Source organism: Panthera uncia, chromosome D1 (genome assembly GCF_023721935.1).
Source record: "Panthera uncia isolate 11264 chromosome D1, Puncia_PCG_1.0, whole genome shotgun sequence".
Classification (NCBI taxonomy): domain Eukaryota; kingdom Metazoa; phylum Chordata; class Mammalia; order Carnivora; family Felidae; genus Panthera; species Panthera uncia.
Window position 1 is genome coordinate 96485018 of NC_064808.1, and position 24450 is coordinate 96509467.

At 56.6% G+C, this 24450-nt stretch overlaps 2 protein-coding genes across 2 annotated transcripts in view; both read left to right on the plus strand.

Annotated features, from left to right (window-relative positions):
- Window positions 1–7107, plus strand: part of LOC125929682 (Down syndrome cell adhesion molecule-like protein 1) — a 248660-nt gene extending 241553 nt beyond the window's left edge. Inside the window, exon 5 of the mRNA XM_049641099.1 lies at window positions 6445–7107. Within this exon, the coding sequence (XP_049497056.1) occupies window positions 6445–6599 (155 nt within the window). The 3' untranslated portion in view covers window positions 6600–7107. The remainder of the gene's footprint in view (window positions 1–6444) is intronic.
- A 4702-nt stretch (window positions 7108–11809) lies between these two features.
- The window catches only part of LOC125929689 (Down syndrome cell adhesion molecule-like protein 1), a 99297-nt gene continuing 86656 nt past the window's right edge, over window positions 11810–24450 (plus strand). The window contains exons 1-5 of the mRNA XM_049641106.1: window positions 11810–11821; window positions 12247–12691; window positions 16283–16558; window positions 18917–19213; window positions 20880–21152. Of these exons, the coding sequence (XP_049497063.1) occupies window positions 11810–11821; window positions 12247–12691; window positions 16283–16558; window positions 18917–19213; window positions 20880–21152 (1303 nt within the window). The remainder of the gene's footprint in view (window positions 11822–12246; window positions 12692–16282; window positions 16559–18916; window positions 19214–20879; window positions 21153–24450) is intronic.

Here is a 24450-nt window from a genome sequence, read left to right on the forward strand (position 1 = left end):
GCCCGGCACCCTCTCCCCACCAAACTTCCCCTCACACTTGCCTCTGAGAGCAGAGAGAGGCCGCACCTCTGCAGAGGGCAGCTGTTCCCCCTCACGGCCCTCTGGAGCCACCAGGAGCCCCGAGGTTTCCATCATCCTCTGTGCGAGGCTCCTGCAGCTCTCGGGAGTCTCGGAGGCCCGGCTCTCTGACCTTTTAGAAAAAGACAGAGAAGATGCCGTTGGCTCCCTTAGCACCTGTGTGCGGGGCCTCCGAATTGCAGAGGAGGGTCCCCTTTATTCCCAAGCTCCTGGGGAAGAAGGCAGGGGGGAAATCTGCAGGAAGCCTGGCCACGGGGACTGAGAGCCCCTCACGTCCTTGAGGTGGGGCCGCTCCTGCTGGGGACCCCCGCATGCTGTATTTCGTCTGACTCTCCCAACAGCTCTGGGACACAAGTCCCGTTTATTAAGTCGTTTTTCCTGAAGGAGAAGCGAGACTCCAAAGTTTGGTGCCATCATAGAGACATCAGTTGTCAGAGCAAAGGGGCCCCAGGAGTTTATCTCACCCAGTGGTTCTGTGCCCTGGCTGCACATTACATGACCCGAAAAGGTTTTTGTTTTTTTGTTTTTTTTTTTGGATACTGGTTTCCAGGCCACACGCCCAGAGATTCTGAGTTTAATTTAAAAGCTCCTTAGATGATTCTAACGTATAGGCATGCTTCAAGACACACACCGGATCCACCTTCTTCCTCTTTTTGCAGACGGGACACCTGAGGGCCTGGGAGATGACCGGACTCCCCTCAGGTCACCCTGTGTCGGTTGCCCGGGGCTCCCGTAGCAAATTGCAACAACCAGACGGCTTAACCCAGGGAGATTTACTGCCTCACAGTCCTGGAGGCCAGAAGTCCTGAATCAGGGTGTGGGCGGAACCTGCTTCCTCCTCAGGCTCTGGAGGAGGGTCTTCCTCGACTCTTGCCTAGCTTCTGGGGTTGCTGGCAATGCCTGCGTCTGTTGGCTTACAGACGCATCGCTCCAATCTCTGCCTCTGTCTTCCCATGGCCTTCTCCCCGTGTTCGTGTGCCTGTGTTCAAGTTTCCCTGTTCCTAGAAGAACACACTGGATTCGGGGCCCACGCTCATCCAGTATGACCTCACCTTAACTTGATTGTGTTGGCCAAGATCTTATTTCCAATAAGGTCCCATTCGCAAGCTCTGAGTAGACATTAATTTGGCGGGGGCGGGGGGAGGGGGGATGGGGTAGATACTCTTCAACCCAGTACACACCCCATCATTAGTGGCAGAGCCCGGACTCCAATCCAGTCTCCGAAATCCAGTCCCGGGCTCAGCCAACCACACCAGCTAGCTTGGCCCGTCTTAGTCTTCCTCTTCTCGACGATGGCCTTCATTGAATCCCCTCCCCACCCTTCAGCAGCCCCCAAACAGGCCCCTTCCTGGTGGTAGGACATTGTCTTCTAACTGTGGAATCCCAAAGACCAGAGACTAGGTCCAAGACCTCTCCAGGGAGCCCAGTCCAGGACTGAGGGGTGCCCCAGAAAGACTTGATAAATCAAGCCAAACTGAACCGAACAGATGAGCGTTCCTTTGTAAGGTAGTGACCACCCCACTGACAGAAGCGGCCAAGCAGAGGCTGGCTGACCATATGTTCCTATGAGAGGTGCTGCTATTCTAGAAGACTCAGTCGACACCGAGATTTGGAAGAGCGTAAGAAGTAGACTAACGATCTGGGCTCTGCCACTTATTAGCTGTGTGACTATGGGTGGGTTATTTAACCTCTCTGTGCTTTGGTTAGTAAAAATAACAGTATCCATTGCAAAGGGTTGTGGGGATTGAATAAGATAATGTGTATAAAATCCTTGCCCTGACATGTATTAGGTACTTGGTAAATATGCAGCTTTAAAAAAAGGAGAGGACTGCTCCAGATCACCTGGAAGAAGGATGGTGAAGCAGGTGGAGTATTTTTAGTAATAGTAAAAAGAAGAGGGGCGCCTGGATGGCTCAGTCAGTTGGGCGTCCAACTTCGGCTCAGGTCATGATCTTTGGTCGACGAGTTCGAGCCCCGCATCGGGCTGTGTGCCGACAGCTCGGAGCCCGGAGCCTGCTTCGGATTCTGCGTCTCCCTCTCTCTCTGCCCCTCCCTGACTCATGCTCTGTCTTGTTCTCCTTCAAAAATAAATAAACATTAAAAAATTTTTTTTAAAAAGAAAGGTTTCCTTAACCACACTCAGCACTTTCCTGGTCATGGGCCCGTTCACAGATGAGCCACGGCCTGTGACATGTGACACACAAGCAGCATCAATGGCAGAGTCCACGTTTAAACACAGTCCTTTTTTTTTAACGCTTAATTATTTAGTTTGAGAGACAGAGACGGAGCACGAGCAGGGGAGGGGCAGCGAGAGAGGGAGACAGAGAATCCCAAGGAGGCTCCTGGCTATCAGCACAGAGCCCGATGCCGGGCTCGACCCCACGACCGCGAGATCATGACCTGAGCTGAAATCGCGAGTCGGATGCTGAACCGACTGAGCCCCCCGGGCGCCCCTGCACACGGTCTCATGTCCCAAGCTTGGCACCTAAGGGAAAGTGATCTTGCAGCATAAACCCATGCTGACACTACTGGCATTTGGGGTCAGACAGTATTTATTACCCAAGATATCCAGCATTGCTGGCCCCTGACCACGAAATGCCATTCGTACCTCCCCATCTTGGTGTCGACCAAACATGACCCAGACACGCATTCCCACGTGGCCTCAGGATGCAAGCTGGACCCAGTGGTCACGGCTGCCACTCTGTCCTTCCTCCGGCCGGACCCAGCCTACCCGCTGGCGGAAGGGGCCAGGGTAGAGGATAGTTGCCCCTCTACCCATTCCAGGGATGGCTGGTCCCATTTGGAGTGCAGGGTGGGGGCTGCCCGACTGCCAGGGCACCCCATCGGAGAATCAGCCTTAGAGGCCAGCCGTTTTGTGGGGCCCTGGCCCCTCTGAACCCCCCACCAGCTGGCTGTGCCTCCCCCCGCCCAACGCCGCCTGCCGCTCACTCCACAGGCCTCTTGCTGCTTCCCTTCCCCAGCAGGGCCCGTCATCTGATTCTCATCAAACATGCAGAACTGATGTTGCACGAGCCCCCCCGCCCCCAGGGGGGATTAACATAATACCCTGATTTCTCCGTCCCCTCTCTCCAGCACTGTGCATCCCCCTGGCTGCGGCCGGCCCGCCTTTGTTTCAGGAGGAACGATACACTGTGTCTAGAAACGTTACTGCAATTAAATATGCACAAGAAGGGGGGAAGGGAGGGGGGAAATGAGGACAATGAAGGATGTGAAACATCAGATGCAGCAGCTGCTTGTTGCTATAGAAACCCCAGCTCCCCACCACATCACGGCAGCACCCCTTCCCAGCTTCGAATTCCAGTAGGACCAAATGCTCCGTCTTCCTGGGGTGCGGGGAGCTGCGAGATCACGGGGGCCAAGCTGCTGTGCCGGATCGGGGGTCCTTCCTGTTTTTCCTCACCCCGCCACCACACCCCCGGCCGGGTACTTCTGATCAGCAGCACCCTCCCATACTTCTGCATTCCAGTCCCAGTTACATAATAAATCACGGGAGAGCTTCCGCATTTGACTTTGGGATGTCACAACATGGAGACAAAACGGCACGTTCAGAGTCTGGCGGGGAAGCCAGGCTTTCTCTGTGCTTCCCCCGGGTCCTCTCCGACTGCCGGCAGCAGGGCTGGGCTCCCTCCCACTTTCCTCCACGTCTCTTACCCACAGCACTGAGCGGGGGTCTGCGAGGTGTGGTCCGTGTGCCGGAGGGGCACGGCGGGGGTCCAGAGGACTGGCATCCTGCCACATGGCCAAGCATGCACCCGGGGCGGGGGGGGGGGGGGGGTCCCAGCAACACATCACTCACCGGGGGAACCATGTGACGTCCCAGGTGTGGGCCCACAACAGCCAGGTGTCCGAGGGTGGAGAGACGGCAGGTGTCCTCACAGCGGTTCACAGACACAAGACCAGGGCGCTGGCTGAGTGCCAGTCGAGTGTGAGACCATGGGGTGATGGGGCTGCCTTCTACTCCCGCTCTGTCCCCTGTAGAAAGCAAACCATGTTGGGCTGGGGGGGTTGGCCCCAGCCCTCTCCTGCGCTGGTCACGCGAAGCCAGTTGCTAGGTCCCGGCCACTTGGCCAAGTGGTGGCACATAGTAGGTCTAGTCCTATACAAAGGTGTATGGGAGAGCAGGAAGATTAGGAGATGTGCGGATAAACCAAAGTTTATTAAGAAACAAGAGATCACCCAGATTGACGAAGGTATTTGAAACCATATTAAATAAATACTAAAACACAAACCCCTACGCTGCTTAGGCTGCAGAAACATTGAAGGGCACGACAGCTCCCTTCCAGTGTGTGTGGCAGTGTGGCAGTGACCCGGGCTCAGGATAGCTCTGTGGGGCTCTCATGAGTAGAACCAGGACCCATGGAGGGAGCCTCGAGGAGACCAACTGTGACCCAGGAAGATCTCTCTAAAAGTCAGAGCTCTCCACTTTGGGAGGGGCTGCTGAAGCCACAGATCCTCCGAGGAAGGCTGGAGAACCTTGTCAAAGCTGTGGTAGACACTTGAAGCTTCTCAGCCCTACATACAACGTGCCTTGTCGCAAAGTGTCACCGGTGAGATCCCCATCCCCCGGTACTGAGGCTTGTGCTTGGTGGGTGGGGCGTCACGGAATCTTCCTTTTTTTAAAAAAATATATATGTATGTATTTTGGGGAGAGCACAAGCAGAGGGGCACAGCCAGGGGGACAGAGGATCCAAAGCAGGCTCTGCGCTGACAGCAGTGAGCCCGACGCGGGGCTCGAACTCACAAACCGCGAGATCATGACCTGAGCCCAAGTCGGATGCTCAACCGACTGAGCCACCCAGAATATTTCTAATAGGAGAGTGAGCCAGTATCAGAGCTCTTATCAGGGGTTGCGGGGGAGGGGGGTGTCACTCAGCCCCCAGGTGGGAGGCAGCAGACTTCCAAATAATAGGATTTGAAGGGCACAGGCTACCCCGGATGTTTCCTTATGAACGCCTGGCATTCTGATGTTAGAAGGTCCTCCCGTTCTCCCCTGCAGCTTCTTTTTCAAGTCACTGTCACTGTCTTGATTCCAGTGCCCACTCCTGGTGGAAATGGCCACCTAGCATCTTCCATGCCTGCAGGAGGAAGCAGCCTAGCCCCCAGAGAGCAGGCAGAGGGACCCAAACTTAGCTCCTCAATCCCGGTTTGGCTGGCTCTTGGGTGGGAGGGCCCTGCCATGAGCTTAGGGGAGTCTGAAGCTGATTGCAAGCCCCTCCCCAACTGTCAAGTCCACATTCTCCCCTTTTAAAATCAGCGCTTACTCGGGGCGCCTGGGTGGCTCAGTCGGTTAAGCGTCCGACTTCGGCTCAGGTCACGATCTCGCGGTCCGTGAGTTCGAGCCCCGCGTCGGGCTCTGGGCTGATGGCTCAGAGCCTGGAGCCTGCTTCCGATTCTGTGTCTCCCTCTCTCTCTCTGCCCCTCCCCAGTTCATGCTCTGTCTCTCTCTGTCCCAAAAATAAATTAAAAAACGTTGAAAAAAAAAATAATAAATAAAATAAAATCAGCACTCACTAGCTCAAATTCAAGGTCTGCCCCAGGACCTTGGAAACCCATTCCATCTCTAAGTGGAGTCATATGTCACCATCAGCAAAATGGGTGTCTTACTGCCTGTCCTTCTGGCTTCCCTGCCGAGTCCTGACAGTAGGACCTGGAAAAGCAAAGCACAGTGCCTGCACCTGCGCCTTGCACAAAACGAGCGTTCGAGAACTGTGTGTTGAGTTAGTACTGTGTATCTGGATCTCTATGTCCCCACTACTGGCAGAGCTTGGCCTCAGTAACTGTTTGATGAGTGAATAGATGATTGAAATCGAGAGAAAGGGATTTACGCTTGTGTTTGGTTTAGTACACAGAGCTGGGAACCAGAAGGCTGAGTTCTGCTCTGCTTACTGGCTGTGTGACCTGAAAATGGAGAGGACACACAAACAGTTGTAAGGACAAATGAGCGATGGGCGTGAAAGAGCTTTGCAAGCTCTCTCACAGACATAGGAGAGATGAGGCCTGACATTCATTAGGCGACACTGACCCTCACTTGCTATGTGCCACTTTATTATTATTTTTAATCCTTATATCCACCCCGCGAGGTGTTATTTGCACCCCGTTGTACAGATAGGGCTCAGAGAAGTTAAGTAAGTTTTCCGAGATCACACAGCTGATAAGTGGACAAGTCAGTTTGGAACCCAGGTCTCGGTCTGATCCTAAAACCTACTATACTTCTATAAAACTCTGAAGCATCTAACACTGAAAGGAATAACTGTTCTGGGAGAAAGTCCGGCCGCCGGCCTGAGTTGCTTCTGGTGGTGTGCCCAGCCAAGGGAGTAATGGATTATATCTTGATTCTGTCTCCAGAAAACAGGTTTTTTATTACTCACCACGGCGGGCTGTACATCTCTGACGTGCAGAAAGAGGACGCCCTCTCCACCTACCGCTGCATCACCAAGCACAAATATAGCGGGGAGACCCGGCAGAGCAATGGGGCCCGCCTCTCTGTGACAGGTAGGTGAGGGGGTTGCAGCGGGCACCAGCCCAGCCCTGGGGTGGGCACGTCCGCACCAGGGACCGGGAAGGCTGCTGTGTATCTAGGCAGTCGGGAGCCTCGGAGAAGGAGCTTAAGGAACACAAACATAGGACCTCCTGGGGCAGAAGTGGTCCAGCTTGGTGTGGAGGGCCCTTCATGTAAGAACTTCAGAGTCTGTACCTAAGGAAGCGAGCTCACCTGAAGAACTGATGTGTTGTCATTTATCAGATAATGAGGGTTAATGGAATCCATCTTCTGTTTCCTTTTTTGCCTTTGCTGCCGGGAAGCTCCTAAATAGAACCTGATATTCAAACATAGTTAACGATTAGGTGCAATTAGATCAGATAGGGAAAGTTTTTTTTCCTTCGTGTCTCTAAATGTATTTTAAGATTCTATTTGACCTATTTATGAGTGCATGTGTCTCTTTTGTTATAGCTTAAAAGTAGGCAGAATAGAATTCAGAAGCAAAACTATTTGTAAATTAAATAAAGGATTCTTATTCTGGAATGATCATCACTTTAAAAAAATTTTAATGTTTATTTTATTTTTTTTGAGAGACAGAGACAGAGCGTGAGCAGGGAGAGGCAGAGAGAGAGAGAGAGAGAGAGAGAGAGACACAGAATCTGAAGCAGGCTCCAGGCTCTGAGCCCTCGGCACAGAGCCTGATGCGAGGCTTGAACTCACAACCCATGAGATAATGACATGAGCCGAAGTCGGAGACCTAACCGACTGAGCCACCCAGGCACCCCAGGAATGATTATCATCACCTTTTAGGAGGGATGGAAGCTAACGGTTATTAAGTCCCCTGCATGCCAGAGATCTCACTCCTCTGCTATCCTTTAGGCACCGTGATAGCCTTGTGGGGTATACACTGATGTGTTTTACAGGTGAGAAAACCAGATCTTAGGGAAGCCAAGCGACTTGCCCCAACTGTTTAACCAGTGGGAGGCAAAGCCAGGACTCACACTCTGCATCCGGAGTGTGGACACCCCCATGGGAAGGGTCAGTTGAACACCCCATTCATGCCCCAGTCACAGAGTAAAGGAGGACACATGGTACCCCTCAAGGAACAGTGCCTTTCTGGAACTGTACTTTTTCAAACTCTTTTGACTGTGATCTACAGATACATCACATTTTTATCCTAACCTGTGCCATGCACTCTGGTATTTCCTACCATGTGCATTTAAATGCACTCTGATATTTTCTATTCGATGCTGTCCAATTTTGATTTACTTAAATGCTGGTTGCAACTTACCAAATGGATTTCACAAGTTCCTCGCGGTTTGTGACCTGCAATTTGACCATCTCTGCTGTTCGAGGAGGTGGGATTGGAGTGGCTTTTGGAGGGAGGGTGAACGGATAGAGCAGTGGTGTTGGAGGCTCGGCTCACCCAATCACGTGACCTCTCGGGGACCCCAGAGAAGTAGCTTGACTAGACGACCACTCTGATTCTGTCTGACTCTGACCTTCTGGGGTTTGGTGAGGACCCAGATGAACTCTAGCCCAGACCCCTCTCTCATTTGCCCGGCACATTTGGAGGCAAGAACAGGAGAGTGGGAGCCAGCAGGGCAGGGGTGGGGCTCTCCGATTCTCCCCTGTGTCTCCAGCACCTGGGCCTATGCCTGGCACATAGTAGGTGCTAAGTAAATATTTGTGGAATTAACCAATGCCAGGGGAAACTGTCATGCGGGAAGGCAAGGGGACTGTACTGAGAGGCCCTATCTTCGTGGCTGGACTTCAGAATCTGCAGCCCAGCTCCCAAATGTGTTGGAGTGCTTCCCTTCCAAATTATGGGGACTTGTCTACATGCTGTTTTGCATCTCATCTGCATGCTTCTCATAAAACGTGGGCACAGTGCAGACATCCCCCTCCTGCAGGCCGGCTTCTTTCTCCTGCACACATACTTGGCCCCTTCATCCTGCCAATCTCACCTCCACTTCTGGGGGGGCGTGGGCAGGTGTCTCTCAAAAAAGACACTCTTTAGACTGGAGGTTATGCCAGCCGTTCTCCTTCTGGTCTCCATTCCCCACCGGCGGTGAGGAGAAGCGGGGGAGGTAGGAAGAGAACAAGAGACGCACCAGAGACGAAGAGACATGGGAGTAAAGATAGGGAGGCCCCCGGCCAGACGAGGGGAGAGGCGCAGGCACAGAGTAGACCCGGGACAGGGAGAAAACGGAAGAAAACCTACGCAGAGAGACAAAGGCGGAGGGGAAGACAAGAGCGAACGAGATCTGAAAGAAGCAGGAGGGACCTGGAGGGAAGGAAGCGGAGGGAGCCAAGGGGAAGGGGCCCCGCCGGTGACACGGCCCTGATGTGATGTGATGTGACAAGGCCATCTGCAAGCTGCTTGTCTCGGCAAAAACGCAAGTGATACTGGACCAAGGCGGTGCAGAGGGGGTGCGAGGGGGGCACGTCGGGGAGCTCGGGGCCTCAGCCTCCGGCCCCACACACCGCAGATCCTCTCCGGCTTGAGGCGGGGCTCCGTCAGTCCTGAACGAGAGAGGCTGGCCGTGGTTTCCGCCGAGACGGTTCACTCTGTAGTGGCCCGCACCCCCGAGGGCTCCCCGGCTGGTGGCTGGGAAGGGTGCGGCCCCTCTCTAGCCGGAAGCTCCAGGTCAGCAGATGGAGAGGTGGCACCGGGGCGGGGGGGAGGGGGTCTGAGCCCGTGCACCCCAAGGGACAGCTGCCCCTGTCTGCCAGGCCCTAAGGCGAGAGGAAGGAGCAGAAGGACCCACGTGGCAGAGTGTCTCTGATGGTCATCGGACGAGGGCCTCCACCATCCCCTGCGGTCCTCGCAGAGCTCGATACAGAGGACAGGAAGGAAGGACTCTGAATCCAGCCCAAGGTTTAGGCTTAGCCTCACCACGTGCAACTTGGCCCAAACGAAGGGACGTCTCAAACCTCAACTTCCTCATCTGTAAAATGGAAGCGACAAAACATACCCCGCCCCCGGGGTTGTTGGGAAGAATAGATACCAGATGGAAAAGGCTTAGTCTGGGCTCTGCCCCGCAGGGAGTGCTGTGTTTTGGCAGTGGCCTCTTGTTGCTGCGTTAGTACTCCTCCTCCCTTCCAAAGTGCCTGTGTTGGGGAAGGGGAGGAGAGCCATTTTTCTGTATTGTCCAAGGTAAAGGAGGCAGTGACAAGAGTAGCCAGAGCCCCCTATAACACACCCCCGAAACAACCATTCTATGCATGTACGTGCTTGTTTAGCGTTTACCAGGAGCTTCCGCGAGCATTAACTCCGTGGAATAGACATTATCTGCATTTATAAAGAGGAAACCAGTGACCAGAGAGGCTGGCGGACTAGCCCAGGGCGCCCCAGCTCGGGGAGTGCAAAGTCAGGTGCAGAAGCCGTGTTCGGGGTGCCTCTCCGGGGCAGCGCTGCTCGTCCGACCGGGGGGGAGGTCCCAGCAGCCTCCCCGGGGCGCCCCCAGCCCTCCAGCCCCGGCACACCCCCGGAGAGTTCTCGGGGCCCAGCCATCTGTCTCCCCCAGCCCCGCACCAGCCCCGGCAGCGCCCGATCCCCCCGGGCTATCGCCCGTACACGCCGCAGCATTTTACTTCGGCTCCGGAGTAATGAAAGAGGTTTCTTTCCCTCAGAATTTAATTTCACGCCTGAGACTCGGTGATTAATTCCCTCCCCCCGCCCCTTCCTCCACCGCCCCATCGGCCCCTCCGCTTGTAAATTCTGCGCTGTGCCACGGAATTTGTGTATTTTGCATCAATTAAGTGTCACATTGAGTAATTCTTGCCTGGCACCGGGTTTGTTTATCCCGACCGTTCCCACAGGGTTGTGTGGGGAAGAGGCCGCAGACGCTGGTGGGGAGGGAGGGCGGGTGCCAAACAGTAATTGCCGGGCACATCTGCATAGTGGTTTCGCTCGGCCAAGCTCTTTGGCTCTGGGACACAACAGGACTCACCCACGGTCACACAGTTTATCCGTGACCCGCACCGGCACTGCGCTGTCCTGATCCTCAGCCCAGGCTCCCTCGGAAGAGCTACGAACGGTAGGGAGGGAGTAGAGAGTCTTCGAGAAAGTCTTTCCCCCAGAGAGCATTCCTAGCCCAACCCTTCTCCAAGGGAGATGCGCCGATGACGGGAGAAATTTGCCATCAGTCAAGGAGGGGCCGGGGGGGGGGGGGGGGGTCTGCCGCTCTCACCGTTCGCTCGGGAGCAAAAGTCAGTATTAGATTATTCCATCTCCGGTTCCATTTTCTCAGGAAGGGTCAGGGAGACCATGGCCGGTGATCTAGGCTCTGCAGTGTGATCCTGGATAGGTCACGGCGCCTCTCTGGTCTCAGGGTCCTCCCCTGTCTGTGGTCTCCAAGACTGCTAAGCCAGCTCTCCTAGTCTACGAGCCTATAAAAACTCTGCAAGCTGGCAAATCAGCCCACTGGCCCGCCCTGTGCCCGAGTGCCCCCATTCGTCCTCTTCCCGACATCCGTGGTTCAACAGCCACGGCCCTGCTCTCTGCAGGCACGGGAGATACAATGGATCACCACTGTCTCAAGATGCTGGCGGTCTCCTGCAGAAGACAGATACGTGGCCCGGTGCTAACCGCTGTTGCAAAGGGCCGCGGGCAAAGCGGCAACAGTGGGGGCCTCTGGGGAGGGAGATGAGGTGGCTGAGGGCAGGGGCGAGGGAGCCTCCCTCTCACACTCATGCCCTCATGCCTCTCTCTACTTTCTGAAGTTTTGCCGTGTGCGTGTGTTACATTTTTTTGCCCTTTCATTACAACAAGAAAAGGTTGTTTGAAAATAAAAGAGAAAGAAAGTCTATGGGGACGCAATGAGAGTGGCGGGGGGAGGAGGGCATCCAGAAGGGGCGACATGGAAGCTGGTTTGTGAAAGATGAAGAGGCATCGGCCGAGCAGAGCGGGAGGCTGGGCATCCGGCGGGGAGGGCAGTGTGGGGACACAGCACGACACCAGTGGGAAACCACTGCCACGAGGAGGTAGGTGAGGGGAGCCTATGCAGGTTTTATAGCAGGAGGAGGTCCCCCAAGGCAGAAAACTCGGGGTGGCCTCTGAGGGTAAGAACGAGGCTGTGAGCAGCCAGATCACCACTCAGAAATGTCACAGCATCACACACAGAACCCTGCCAGCCAGGGGCCCGGGTCTTCTGCGGTTCCGGGCCACGGGTCCGGCAGCCACTGGTTTCTCTTGGTACGAGAATGGAAAATAGAGAATCGTTCGGGATGGCAGGTGTGGTTTGCAGAAGGCTTAACTTCTGGATCCTTCTGGGTGCAGATGGAAATACACGGCCCTCTCTGAGTTTGCCAGGATTGCGGGTGGGAGGAGACAGGACAGGGCAGATTGTCCCCGCATCCCTGAAGGGCACCCCCAGTCCAGTCTGAGGCCCAGAGCAAGACTTAACAAGAATCGCAAATTCGAGAAGTCCTGATTCTCGTGTCACAGGGTATGTATGACTGCTCCTGGGTCTGGGCCAGACTCCAGGCACTGTTTCTGTGAAGGGAGCTCTCACACACACCCTCTCCTTCTCTGCACCTCTCGCTGTTTCCGTTGTTCCATCTGTCTGTCTGTCACTCTAGCCTAGTCTGCCCTCCCCAGCCTCTTCCCCCACAAGCCCCTGCTTCCAGTCATGGTTCTCAGGACCTATGTCTGGCCCGAGTAGGAGAGCTTGGGCCAGAGTCCGAGGCCCAGGGGACATCAGGAGGTCTTGTCCACACCGGGCCATCCGGGGGTAGCAGGTGCCTTTTTGGGGGCTTGCCTCCCCACCCCCACCCCCAATTCATCCTGTTCAGGCCTCGCCAGGGCCACTGATGCTCTCTGCCTTCCAGACCCTGCCGAGTCGATCCCCACCATCCTGGACGGCTTCCATTCCCAGGAAGTGTGGGCCGGTCACACCGTGGAGCTGCCCTGCACGGCCTCCGGCTACCCCATCCCTGCCATCCGCTGGCTCAAGGACGGCCGCCCCCTCCCGGCCGACAGCCGCTGGACCAAACGCATCACAGGGTTGACCATCAGTGACCTGCGGACTGAGGACAGCGGCACCTACATTTGTGAGGTCACCAACACCTTTGGCTCAGCAGAGGCCACAGGCACCCTCACAGTCATTGGTGAGTGGGAGAAGCCCCTGTTCCAGCCCCAGTAACCTTTGAGAACACTGCAGTGTGACAGGGAGGGACCGCACCTGCCTCTGGCCGGCCCCAGGGGATAATCCCCTGTTTTGGGAAGACAGTTTCACATCCCAGAAAACTCTGGGCTTGAAATCAGAAGGTCTGCTTTTGGCTCTGGTATTAATTTTTTTTTAATGTTTATTTATTTTTGAGAGAGACAGACAGAGCATGAGTGGGGGGTGGGGGAGGTGCTGAGAGAGAGACACACACAAAAGCAGGCTCCAGGCTCTGAGCTGTCAGCACAGAGCTTGACATGCGGCTTGAACTCACGAGCCATGAGATCATGACCCAAGCCGAAGTCAGACACTTAATCGACTGAGCCACCCAGGTGCCCCTGGTTCTGGCTTTATCAGATAGTAACCGACTTTGGGCAAATCACATAACGGTGATCACCACCACAGTGTCCTCTTCTGCAAAATGGGATAATGATCCCGGCAGCTTCCTGCCTCCTGAGGTCACGAGGGTAAGAAGGAACCATGAGGGTGACAGTGACCGTAGTGAGCTCACAGGACTTCCCGGCCTGTTGGGAGAAGGGAGTGTCTGAACTAGTCTAAACAGTGCTGATGTTAATCCACTAGAGAGGATGTATGTATCTCATCAGAGACAATATTCAGACTATTTAGCAATAATTGAGCAGGGCACTGATCAATCAGATCAGACACAGGCATAACTGACCAAGGCAACTTTCCCAGGACCTACCAGCGGGGCATCGGCTCTGGTCCTGCCTTTTCCTTCCCCCATCCCAGATCCCCGGGGCCTCCTGGGGTCCAGCGAGCCCCTGGGGAGAGTGGAAAGCCTTAGCAGACCCCTGCTGCTGCTGAGCCCCCAGGTGGGCAGAGGGGCCGGTGCCAGAGAACCCCTCCCCACCCCCGCCTCGTGTGACCTGGCCTGGGGCTCCCCGTCGGCAAAGTGGAGAGGCCCCTTCCAGCCCTGGAATCCAGAGGCCGACTCTCTGAGTTGCCTGCTGTCTGGGCTGCAGGAAGGGCGTGGGCAGTAGGTTGCCTGGGATTTGGAGACCCTTGGGGAATCTCACTCCTACAGAGCAACAACACAGCCTGAGGCCCTGAATGCCGTACTGAACGGCATCGTGAGGGTCACTCAACCTGGGCAGTGGGAGGAGGCCGTCCAGAGAGGATCCAGCTCCCATCCTGCAGAGAAGTTCCCTCGGTCATAAAGATTGAGAGCAGGGAAGCCCTCCCGCCCCACCCCCACCCCCACCCCCACCCATGTCAAGAGCATAGAGCTGCAGGTCTGCAGACCCCCGGATGTTCTCCCCGCCGGGCTGGCCTCCCGGGTCTGGTCTCCTGTCATCCTCAGCTCAGATGTGACCCCGTCTCCTTCCCATAGACGAGGGCATCTTGACAGTGGGGGTACGTTTATCATCTGCATGCAGTGCTGGGAAGAAGTCCCCCCACGTGTGAGCACATGTGAAACAGGAAGAGCAGGAGCCTCAGGAAACACTCTGGGAGGGACGGTGCATGATGCAGATGCTTGGGTTAGAGCCCCGTTTCGGGGGACGGGGGCTCCTCACGTGCTAAAGCGCCCCAGCCAGCAGGGCAGACAGGGGGAGGGACCAGGGCTGATACCCCACTCCTTGCCCTAAGTATTGTCCCAAATCATTCAATATGCCTTCCCCCCTGTTCCCCACCCTCCTGCTACACGCTACACACACACACACACACACACACACACACTCTCTCTCTCTCTCTCTCTCTCTCTCTCATCTCATGCTCACATACATACACACACGCTGTCTCAGGGCACAGGTCAGGAGGGCAGCACGCCCCTGAGTCCTCGGAAAATTAGCAAGCCTGACTCTGGGTAATGTGGTGTTCACAGCTCCCGCCTCAGGACACATAGGCGAGCAGATACTCACATACACACGTAAACACACGCACATGTACACACACGTTCAGGCAGGTGTGTTGAAAGTTCACATGCCCGTTTCTCCGTACGTACATGCCCACGTATACCGTACCCATACACATCACACAGGTACCCATGCTACTCGTCAACATGCTCACATCCGGGCACACGCGCCCGGACGTACGAGTGGCCGCCCCCAGCCATGGGCACACCCCAGCTGGCTTGTACATGTAGGTGCACCTCATTCCCCCTCTGACACTCAGCTGCCCATCTTCCTCCCACACTGGGCTCAGCTGGACAGCCAGGTTCAAGGGAAAGTGACATAACTTTTCTCTGCCGTCCGTCCTCCCTGACTGCCCCTCTCTGCCGGGGCCATAGACAGGAAAGCATGCTTTTCACACACACACACCCATTCTGCCCCCCAAGCCCCTGCCCATCTTGTCTCCAAGTGTGCAGGGCAGCAAGGTGGGAGCCCCAGCTGGGGACTGGGACGCGTGGGATGCTACCTGCCTCGTGCGCACTGGCGTTTCCAGGGCAGGGACTTGGGGAGAGCGGGAGAACTCAGCGTGAGCAGACTCCTGTGCACTTTGACTACACCCCGCCCAGCCAGGCTGGGGTCCCCTATCCTCCAGGCTACGTCACGGGGGGTCCTGTATAGGGTTCTCCTATAGAGAACCCCAAGCCCATGGGGATCTGGGGAGAGAGGCCAGCCTGGGGCAGAGATGGAAGGTGACAGACGTTGTTCTGCTCTCAAGTGCTCACCACCCAGAGGGAGAGACAGACACAGAGAAGTGATTAAGAGACCACGTGCTTCGTGTGGCCCTAGCTACACACAGGGAGGCCCAGAAGAGGGGTCCTGACCCAGCCTGGGATGGGAGTGGTATCTAGGAAGTCTTCCTGGCAGAGATGTCCTGAGCACAGTGTGAAGGATGAGTAGGCCTTAGGCAAAGGGGACAAAGAATGCTCTAGGTGGAGGCTCTGGGGCAAGAAATAGCCCAGGGTGCCCAGACAGGGCACTGCTGCTCGAGGAGTGTGGAGCTGAGAAGGGGGGGCAGGTCCTCAGGGGCCCCGATGGCCTTGAATGCCACACGGAGTTGTTGGGCACCATGGCCATCCCAAGCAGGGCAGTGGCCAGCCACAGCACAGAGAACGGATGGAGGGACGCAGGAAGGGAGGAGGATGGTTGTGGGCTGGGAGCTGGGGGCCTGCAACGGGGCAGGGGAGGTGGGGGTGAAGAGCAGAGTCCTGGTGCGTGTAAATTGGTTACCTGTATGGGTGTGAGAGACAGGTGGCAGGGCCCCGGGGGCCTCCCTGGTTTCTGGGGTGGGGGTCAGGGGAGATGACGAGCCAGCCAATCTCCCGTCCTCCTTATGAGCTGAAGGGTGCTCCCCGGCCCCACCCGACGCGCACATCGAGAAAGTGCAGGCCGTCGTCACAAGAGGTACAGAGCGATCTCCCGGCCTGACGCTGACATTTGACAGACGGGTAAACTGAGGTCTAGAGAGGGAATTCACTCGGCCCGGTCCCCCTCACCAGGAGTCTGGAGACAGAACCAGGGCCTCCCCCAGCCCACCCCCAGCCACACTGCTCCACGGTAAGCCCTTTCTCTTTTCTTTTCCTCCCCCCACCTTTCCCCCTCACCCCTCCCCTGCTGGCTTGGCCCAGACCCCCTTCACGTGACCCTGACACCAAAGAAGCTGAAGACCGGCATTGGCAGCACGGTCATCCTGTCCTGTGCCCTGCTGGGCTCCCCGGAGTTCACCATCCGCTGGTACCGCAACACTGAGCTGGTGCTGCCCGACGAGGCCGTCTCCATCCGCGGGCTCAGCAACGAGACCCTGCTCATCACCTCGGCCCAGAAGAGCCACTCTGGGGCCTACCAGTGCTTCGCCACCCGCAAGGCCCAGACCGCACAGGACTTCGCCATCATTGTGCTGGAGGGTGAGCTGGGGCAGCCAGCACAGGGGTGGGTTCAGGACCCCCGGGGCCTGGCCGGGAGGTGCCCTGCCCCAGGCTGCCTCCCTCCCCTCCTGATAGCAGACACCCGTCCAGGCAGGTGCCTGGCTTAGCTCCTCCTCCCACGGGCCCTGTGGGGAGATGCTTTTTTTTTTTTTTAAGTTCCCTATTTTTATAGTTGAGGAAACTGAGGCTTCAGTCATTTGCCTGAGGTCATTCAGCTCTGCCAAGAGTCAAGAGTTGGGATCTGAACTCAAGTCTCTTAACCACTGGACCGTCTTGCCCCTGCCCTCCGAAATCGCCAGAATCTTACTATTAAAGGAGTGTTCTTTAGGACCTCAAAGGCTTTCAGTCTCACCGAGGCCCCGGGACTGCCCACCAGGAGTCACTACCTTTGGCCCCTCCTCTGCCTTCTTCCCTGAGCCCTCTTTTTCTAGCTGTCCTTCTCTCCCCATTCTCTGCCTTTCTTGCCAGCCTCATGGGTTTTTGAATCCTCTCCATGACTGAGGCTTCTTCACAGCAGGCTCTGTTTCTTATCACAGACCTGGGTTTTCACTTGCTTCTCTCTCCCTGTAAAGCTACTTACTACCACCCAGGGTTCCTCACCTGGCACATATGTATGGTTGTCCAGGTTGTTCACTGCACAAAGCGCCCAACCAAGAGGGCCGGACCAAGAGTAAGGACTGAAATCCATCTTGAATCCCACTTGCCAAGCCGTGAGCCCTGGCACCAGGCTGTGACCACACAGAGGAGGCATCTTTTTCTTATCTGCACAAAGAAAGATACAGTGGGGGTTAGCAGAGACCCTATCCTCACCAATAAATTTAGTGGTTTCCCGGCTCCTTTGTTGCTACAAAAGCAACAACAACAAAAAAAAACCCTCAATCCTATTGCTTCCAAGGATTTTTCACTGTAGTAACAAAGGCACCAAACCCAGGCAAGCCCCACAGGTCTACCTGTCACAGCCTGTGGGTCCTCATTCCTAGCCGTGGGACTAGGCATCCCCTTATCCCTCACCCTAGGACAGTACCCAGTAAAGTGCCGCCCTCCCTCAGCCCCTGCCTCTTCTTGTCCAGCCAGATCCTGGCCTCTCTTCCTCACAAGGAAGCACAGAAGGCAGGAACAGACCAGTTCAAGATGGGCCCCTTACATCTCTGGGAACTTCCTGACTAACTGACTCCCCACACTGTGCATTTTCTCAGAGGACAGCCGTCGATGGCCGGTCTAGAGTAGGGATGTGGGAAATGAGGCTGGTGGGAAGGGCAGAGAGTGGGGAGGGAGGGGCAGCCAGAAAGGGAGAGAGTTCAGGAAAGGAAGTGGGGGGGGGGTGCGACGGCTGTGACCCCTAGTGTGCAGTCCCAGGCTCTGCCAGGCGCCACGCTCTTTCCCTATTTTAGGTAAGAGTCTCCCCCAGAAATGGAGCTGGGGACTGGCAGACCAGATTAACGTCAGCATCTTAGTGTGAAATGTGGGTGGGATGTAAAACACCATGTTACATTTGCCTCACCTTTTTCTAAATGTTTGTTTCGGTTTTTACTTGCTAAAGTGCATAACACGTACTTTAATCCTTTCCAACGACCCTGTGCGGAAGGATGGCCAGGGTCAGGAATTACGTGCCTCCTGTTCCCTGGAGGAAGGTAGGGCGGCAGGGTTGATTGTCCTGTCCAGGGTTACTGAGCTAGCCGAGACTTAAGTTCCAGCCACACACATGTACCAGTGCCTCTGGGCAGCAGCTAAGCCTCAAACTTCAGGCTCTTTGCTAACAGGACCACAGCACCCCAGCTCCCACCTGCTGGAATGAGGGCTGGAATCAGACTCTGCGGGTCTGGCCCAGTCAGGTCCTGGTTCCTCACGGGGTTCTTGAGCCCCGTCGTCTTTACTGACGCAGGGAGGTGAGAGGCAGAAAAAGAAAAGGCGACAGGAGCTGACATTCACTGAGCATTTACAAAAGCGCCCCGCAAAGCATCTTTAACGCAGTCGTCCGTTTCGACCTCCCAGCATCAGTATGAGGGGGGTAGAGTGGCTGTCCCCAATATCTCCATCCTCCACAGATAAGAAATGGGAAGATTCAGAGAAGTTGAGCAGCTTCCCCAAAGACACAGAGCTCACGAGTGGCTGCAGGAGGATTCAAATCCAGGAGTCCTGAATCGTGGGCGGTAGTAATGGGCGCGTCACAGGGCTGTGTGGATAGCACATGAGTCGGTGTCCATGGGAGCTCTGTCGTGATCATTGTCGTCAGCATCCGCTTTGTCTCCTCCCCTTCTGCCAGGGCGGGGTGGCCTGGCTGGCGGTCTCTCTGTGGCTCCGTGACCCTCAGGAGGGGGGGCTCCTCTCTCCCTGCAGATGGCACGCCCCGCATTGTCTCGTCCTTCAGCGAGAAGGTGGTCAACCCCGGGGAGCAGTTCTCGCTGATGTGTGCGGCCAAGGGCGCCCCGCCCCCCACCGTCACCTGGGCCCTGGACGACGAGCCCATCGTGCGGGACGGGAGCCACCGCACCAACCAGCACACCATGTCCGACGGCACCACCATCAGCCACATGAACGTCACGGGCCCCCAGATCCGCGACGGGGGCGTGTACCGGTGCACGGCGCGGAACTCGGTGGGCAGTGCTGAATATCAGGCGCGAATAAACGTAAGAGGTGCCTGTCTACATTTAAATATCAGAATAGGCTTTTGAGTTCCTTTGCCATCTCTGTGGTTACCATCATTCTTGTGGTGATTAGTACTTATTATTAACTGTCATTTTGATTTTAGTAGAGGTCTCTCTCCTCTCTTTCTCCCCTCTTCCCTGCCCTCCACAACCCCATCATCCGTGTGTGTGTGTGTGTGTGTGTGTGTGTGTGTGTGGTACGGTCACCCCCACCCTTTGCATTCTTGTCCCCTCCTCCTCCCCCTTCTCCTCCTCCAGTGGGACCTGCCCCCTACCCCAACCCTCCCCATCAAGACTCTCTGGCCCCGGGTACACGACACACCCCATGGCAACCATCAGCCCTACCAGGGCCTTGTAAGGACAAGGACAAGGATGGGGCAGTGGGGCCAGGCTTGATCTATGATGGGGGTGTCCATCAGAGCTGTGCTCCCAGCGTCCTCCCCCCGAGCCGGCCCTCGAATGCTGCAGGAGGCGTAAGCAGCCGGGAGCAAGCACACTGTCTTCCCCCCAGTTTGCCGTCCCCTCTTCCCCACCGAGGCCCAAGCCATCAAGAGCGGGAGGCTCAGGCTGGGCGGGGGTGCCCCGTGGCAGACACCCCCAGGAGTGGGGGAAGCAGTCCTCAGATGATCATCCCCATATCTCAGCTCTCCAAGTCACTGTGGTGAGAAGGGCCCCCTCAGAAGCTTTGCGGCCCTGTGGGTGAGACGGTCCTCATCTGGCCCCTCCAGGGACTCCTAACCCAAGGCACAGGAGGAGGAGGAGGGAGGGGCACGGGTGGCTGCCATGGGCACAGGAAGGGGAGCAGCGGTTCCCACTAAATTCACCTGTCTCAGGTCTCCAACCCCACATGAGAAAGGTGGGCTCCCATTGGCCACCCTCCTGCCTTCTTCACATGGGAAGGCTTAGAGCTACAGGGTCCCGGGATCCCCTGGTCCAGTCCCTCGTCTTCTCAGGAGGCACCTGAAGCCTGGAGTTGCTTGTACCCACTCCAGCACTGACCCTGCCTGGTGGCCTCTGAGCCCTCTTTACCACTCCCACATTGCCACCTGCCTGGCAACCCAGCTGAAGACACCCCCTCCCCACAGTCAGTGCGATCAGAGCCCCTCATTTAAGGCCCCTTCTCAGGGACCCACAAAATGCGCTTAACCTGTTTGGAAAAAAGTCATCAGCTCATCCAACGAAGACCTTCCTACTGTCCTTTAAATATATAACGTATACAAGATCCTTTTTGGTTCCAGACCATAATGAGCAAGTTGAATGAAAATAGCCAAATCGCCACATGTCCACTGGGACCCCCAAATCTGAATCTTGTAAATGAGGACCGTCCTCCCAAATCCCGGTCACTTCCTGCCGAGGCTTCCCTTGGCTCACACACCCCGTCCCATCAGAGGGATGGATTCTGGCCCCAGACACTAATGGAGCGTGTCTGTTTGCACCTCTTTGAAGCTAGTAACAGGGAGTCCTGGAGGGACCAAGACTGCCCCCGCCCCAGTCCAGCCTCTGCCTTGAGCCTTGCAGTAAAGGCTTCCCTCCCTCCCCCCTGAATTTCCATCCCCCGATAGTTTCAGAGCCAAGCAACTGAGAAGAGAGTCCCAGGGCAGCTTCCGGCTGTCCCTGGCTAACCACACCCCCTGTCCCTCCTGACTCCTGCCCAGGCCCCCCCAGCATCCGGGCGATGAAGAACATCACAGCTGTCGCCGGGCGGGACACCCTTATCAACTGCAGGGTCATCGGCTACCCCTACTACTCCATCAAGTGGTATAAGGACGCCCTACTGCTGCCCGACAACCACCGCCAGGTGGTGTTCGAGAACGGGACCCTGAAGCTGACCGATGTTCAGAAGGGCATGGACGAGGGCGAGTACCTGTGCAGCGTTCTCATCCAGCCCCAGCTGTCCATCAGCCAGAGTGTCCACGTGGCCGTCAAAGGTAGGCCCCCTCCCCAGACCCAGAGACCACTTGGTCACCCAGGACTGTGGGTGCCTCCCTGGCTGGGTGCTCAGGCAGTCCTGAGTCATTGGAAGGTGGAGGAAGAGAGAGTCCCGACCGGGTGTTTGGGAGAAAGGGGGCAGCGTGGAAGACTGGAGGGAGACAGAGAAGGTCAGGAGCACCTGTGCACCTAGGATCCCTCCGCAGTCTACAGGACAATGCGGGTCTGATCCACGAGGCATGAGGGGCGGGGGGGGGAACAGTGACACACAGAGAGGGGCCTGGTCACCGTCTGGACGAGAGGCCCTGGGCAGAGATGGTGGGCAATGGGGAGCCACATGACGTCAGCAGGGAGCCAGCGAGAACTCAGTCCAACAAGAGGGGGCGAGAGGCGGGAGCCAGGAGAGCAGAAGCGGCAGGACGCTGGTGGAGGGGACACATAGTGGGTGCCCTGACTCCCTCCTGGGGCACAGCTTGGCCAGCTCAGGCTGCTTTTAAGGGACCGGCCAGTAGCTTCCACCTGCTAACGCCGCTTGAGGTCTACAAAGCACCGCCTGGGACTTTGGAAACCTCCTCCAGCCCAGGCCCTTCTTTCTCACTCGGTTGGGATACGTTTTATGCAAGGGTACTCAGCGCAGTGTCTGATCCCTGGTGGCCGTTCAGTAAACGCCTGTGGATTAAGTGAACGGATGAACCGAACTAAGGAAACGAAGGAACGTGTGAGTAACTGACGACTGTCCCCTTGGCTCTGGGGCCGTGTGGGTGTGTGGACGAAGCGCCCTCCCAGATACGTTCTTTGGAACTCCCAGGCCTGGAGACTTTCTGGGCAGTGAGTGGGAGCAGGGGGGCCTGGTTGCTCGGGGACAGGATAGGGAAGTGCGTCCCGCCAGGCCTGGCTGTGGAGGGGTCTGGAAAAGCCAGGCGGCTGGGCTGGGAGGACAGAGTTGGTGATTGGCTGAAATGGTTAAGGGTCAAGGTGAGTTCGAGCACTGGGAGAGCCTGAGGCTCTGGGAGCACAGAGATGTCGCCTGGGGCTCCACGTGGGAGGCAGGAGAGAAGCGCTATGGTCCCTGGGCCACCATCCGGGTCTCCAGCCCCAGACGGCAATCTTGGTCGTAATAAGACAGCTATCACTGTGGCCGGATGCTCTCCTTGCTCTGTTTCATTTAATCCCACCCCTGCCCACTTGTCTAAGGCAGGAATAAAGAAAGAGGACTTCTGGGACCCCGAGAGGAAGTCTGAAAGAGAGAGGAGGTCCCTGAGGGTGCTGAGAGCCCCTGTCACCTGGGAATCTGTGTCACCCCAGGGCAGCAGGGAGGGGAGGCCCCCTCTGTATCCCATGGGACACATGAGCCAGGAGAGGAAAGCTGGTGTGGCTCCCGGGGCCCATTGGCAGGAAGAAATGGCAGGGGAGGAGGGTCCCGGCCTAAGGAGGGACCCGGGCACAGGGGAAGGCCGCAGTGGGTCCCAGACTTCTGGAGCAATTTCGAATAAAGGATTTGTCGACAGGAAGAGGGAAGTCTGGGCGAAAGAAGAATCTGGGGAGACAGACACATTAAGTTGTGACCCCTTCCAGAATTGGTGGTAATGGCAGATCCGGGTGGAAATGTCTGGTGGACAGCCAGAAAACTGAACACTAGCAGCAAAAGGCGTGGTCAATACCTCTCTCCCTTGCTCCTTGTCACCGGGGCTCATGCTCGTCAATGCACAGGGACCGTGTCACATACATCCTTGTGCACCCACCACCTGTCACAGTGCCAGACGGTGAGCATTTCCCCAACTGCGATGGAGACAGTAGCCTGGGTTGGAGTAGCTTGCCGGGAAGCCTCACGTTGTGCCCCGGGAACGATGGGGCTGTGGCCAATTCAGGCCCGGGGAGGTGACAGGAGACCTTGACAGCATGGGCCTTCCGCCTCCCTGCCTCCTGCCGCTGCACCCCAGCTAGACTGAGGGGCACCCCGGCCCTGCCTCAGCCTAATGCCTCTGCCCGGGTTGGGACCTTGTGCTGGCGGGAGCCTCACCCCCCCCCCCCCACACCCCAGGCCACATCCCCAGCTTGGTGGCCGCTAAATACAGCACAGCCTGCCTACCCCCTCCCAGCATCCAGGGCGGCCGTATCCATTTCCGTTACACGCAGTGGACCGAGAGTTTACATTGTAAACATCACATATTAAAACATCTAACCTTTGCTCCACTCCCTTCGCCCGCCCGCACCAGTGAGCATTTGGCCGGGTTTGTTGGCTTAAAAAAAAAAATAACAGGGCTCCAGCGAGCCTCGGAGTACGCCGAGCATCCTGAAAGCTGCTTCTGCTCATCAATTATTCAACCCCATTCAGGGAGCGATCAGTCCTAATGAATTGAATCTGATGCATTCCGTCTCAGCGACTCTCTGGGCCTGTTGTGATTGTGCTGAGCGACAAGAGGAAAGTGAGTGTGTGTGTGTGTGTGTGTGTGTGTGTGTGTGTGAGAGAGAGAGAGAGAGAGAGAGAGATACTAGAGGGCAGAGCCCATGCACCAGGCACGTGTGTCCCCCACACCCAGCACAAAGCCTGGCATTCGTCAAACAGGGCATGTGTGTGTACAGAGTAGGGACACATGTGCACACGTTCCCTCTTCCCCGCCCTCACAGTCTGAAAATCCAGCCCTAGGAGGGGTGTGTCGTCCCTTGTTTTCTCTCCAGACCAAGAAGCAGCATTTGTGTGAGGGGCTCCGGGACCCCAGGCCCCTGCCACTCTGAAAGCTCCGGCCCTTCACCCTCCCACCCCCTGGCTCCCTCCCCCCACCTCATTAGAATGCACTTTTGCAGAAGAACCCATCAGAGCTGATTAGGAGCACACGGCTTGATTAGCTGATGTGCTGTTCCAAGAGCTACTCGAGGAGGAAGGTGGAGGCGGTGGCCCTGGGTGTCGAACCGCCACGACGTGAGTCTGGGTGAGGAGGGACAGGCCCAGAGGCGGCGCTCTGCCCGCTGCTGCGACCTGGCTGGGACACGCATCCCGCTCAGAGGATCAGAGCAGAGACCCGGAGTGTAGACGAGGGCAAGGCGGAGGTGGGACAGGGCACCGGATGCGTGGGATCGAGCGGAAGTCGCTCCCGCTCCCCGCCTCCCTGTGGGGTCATGGGCTTGCGGGCGGGAAGGGGCAAAAACCCACGCTGCTCCATGAGCTGGAAAAGCAACCGCTGACTCCATTCCTTCTGGGACTGCTTGTATTCTGATGAATTTTTCAAACGCTGGGCTGAGAGCATAACACACCAGACACGCGTGCACACACATGTGCAGAGATCTTTGTGCACGCGT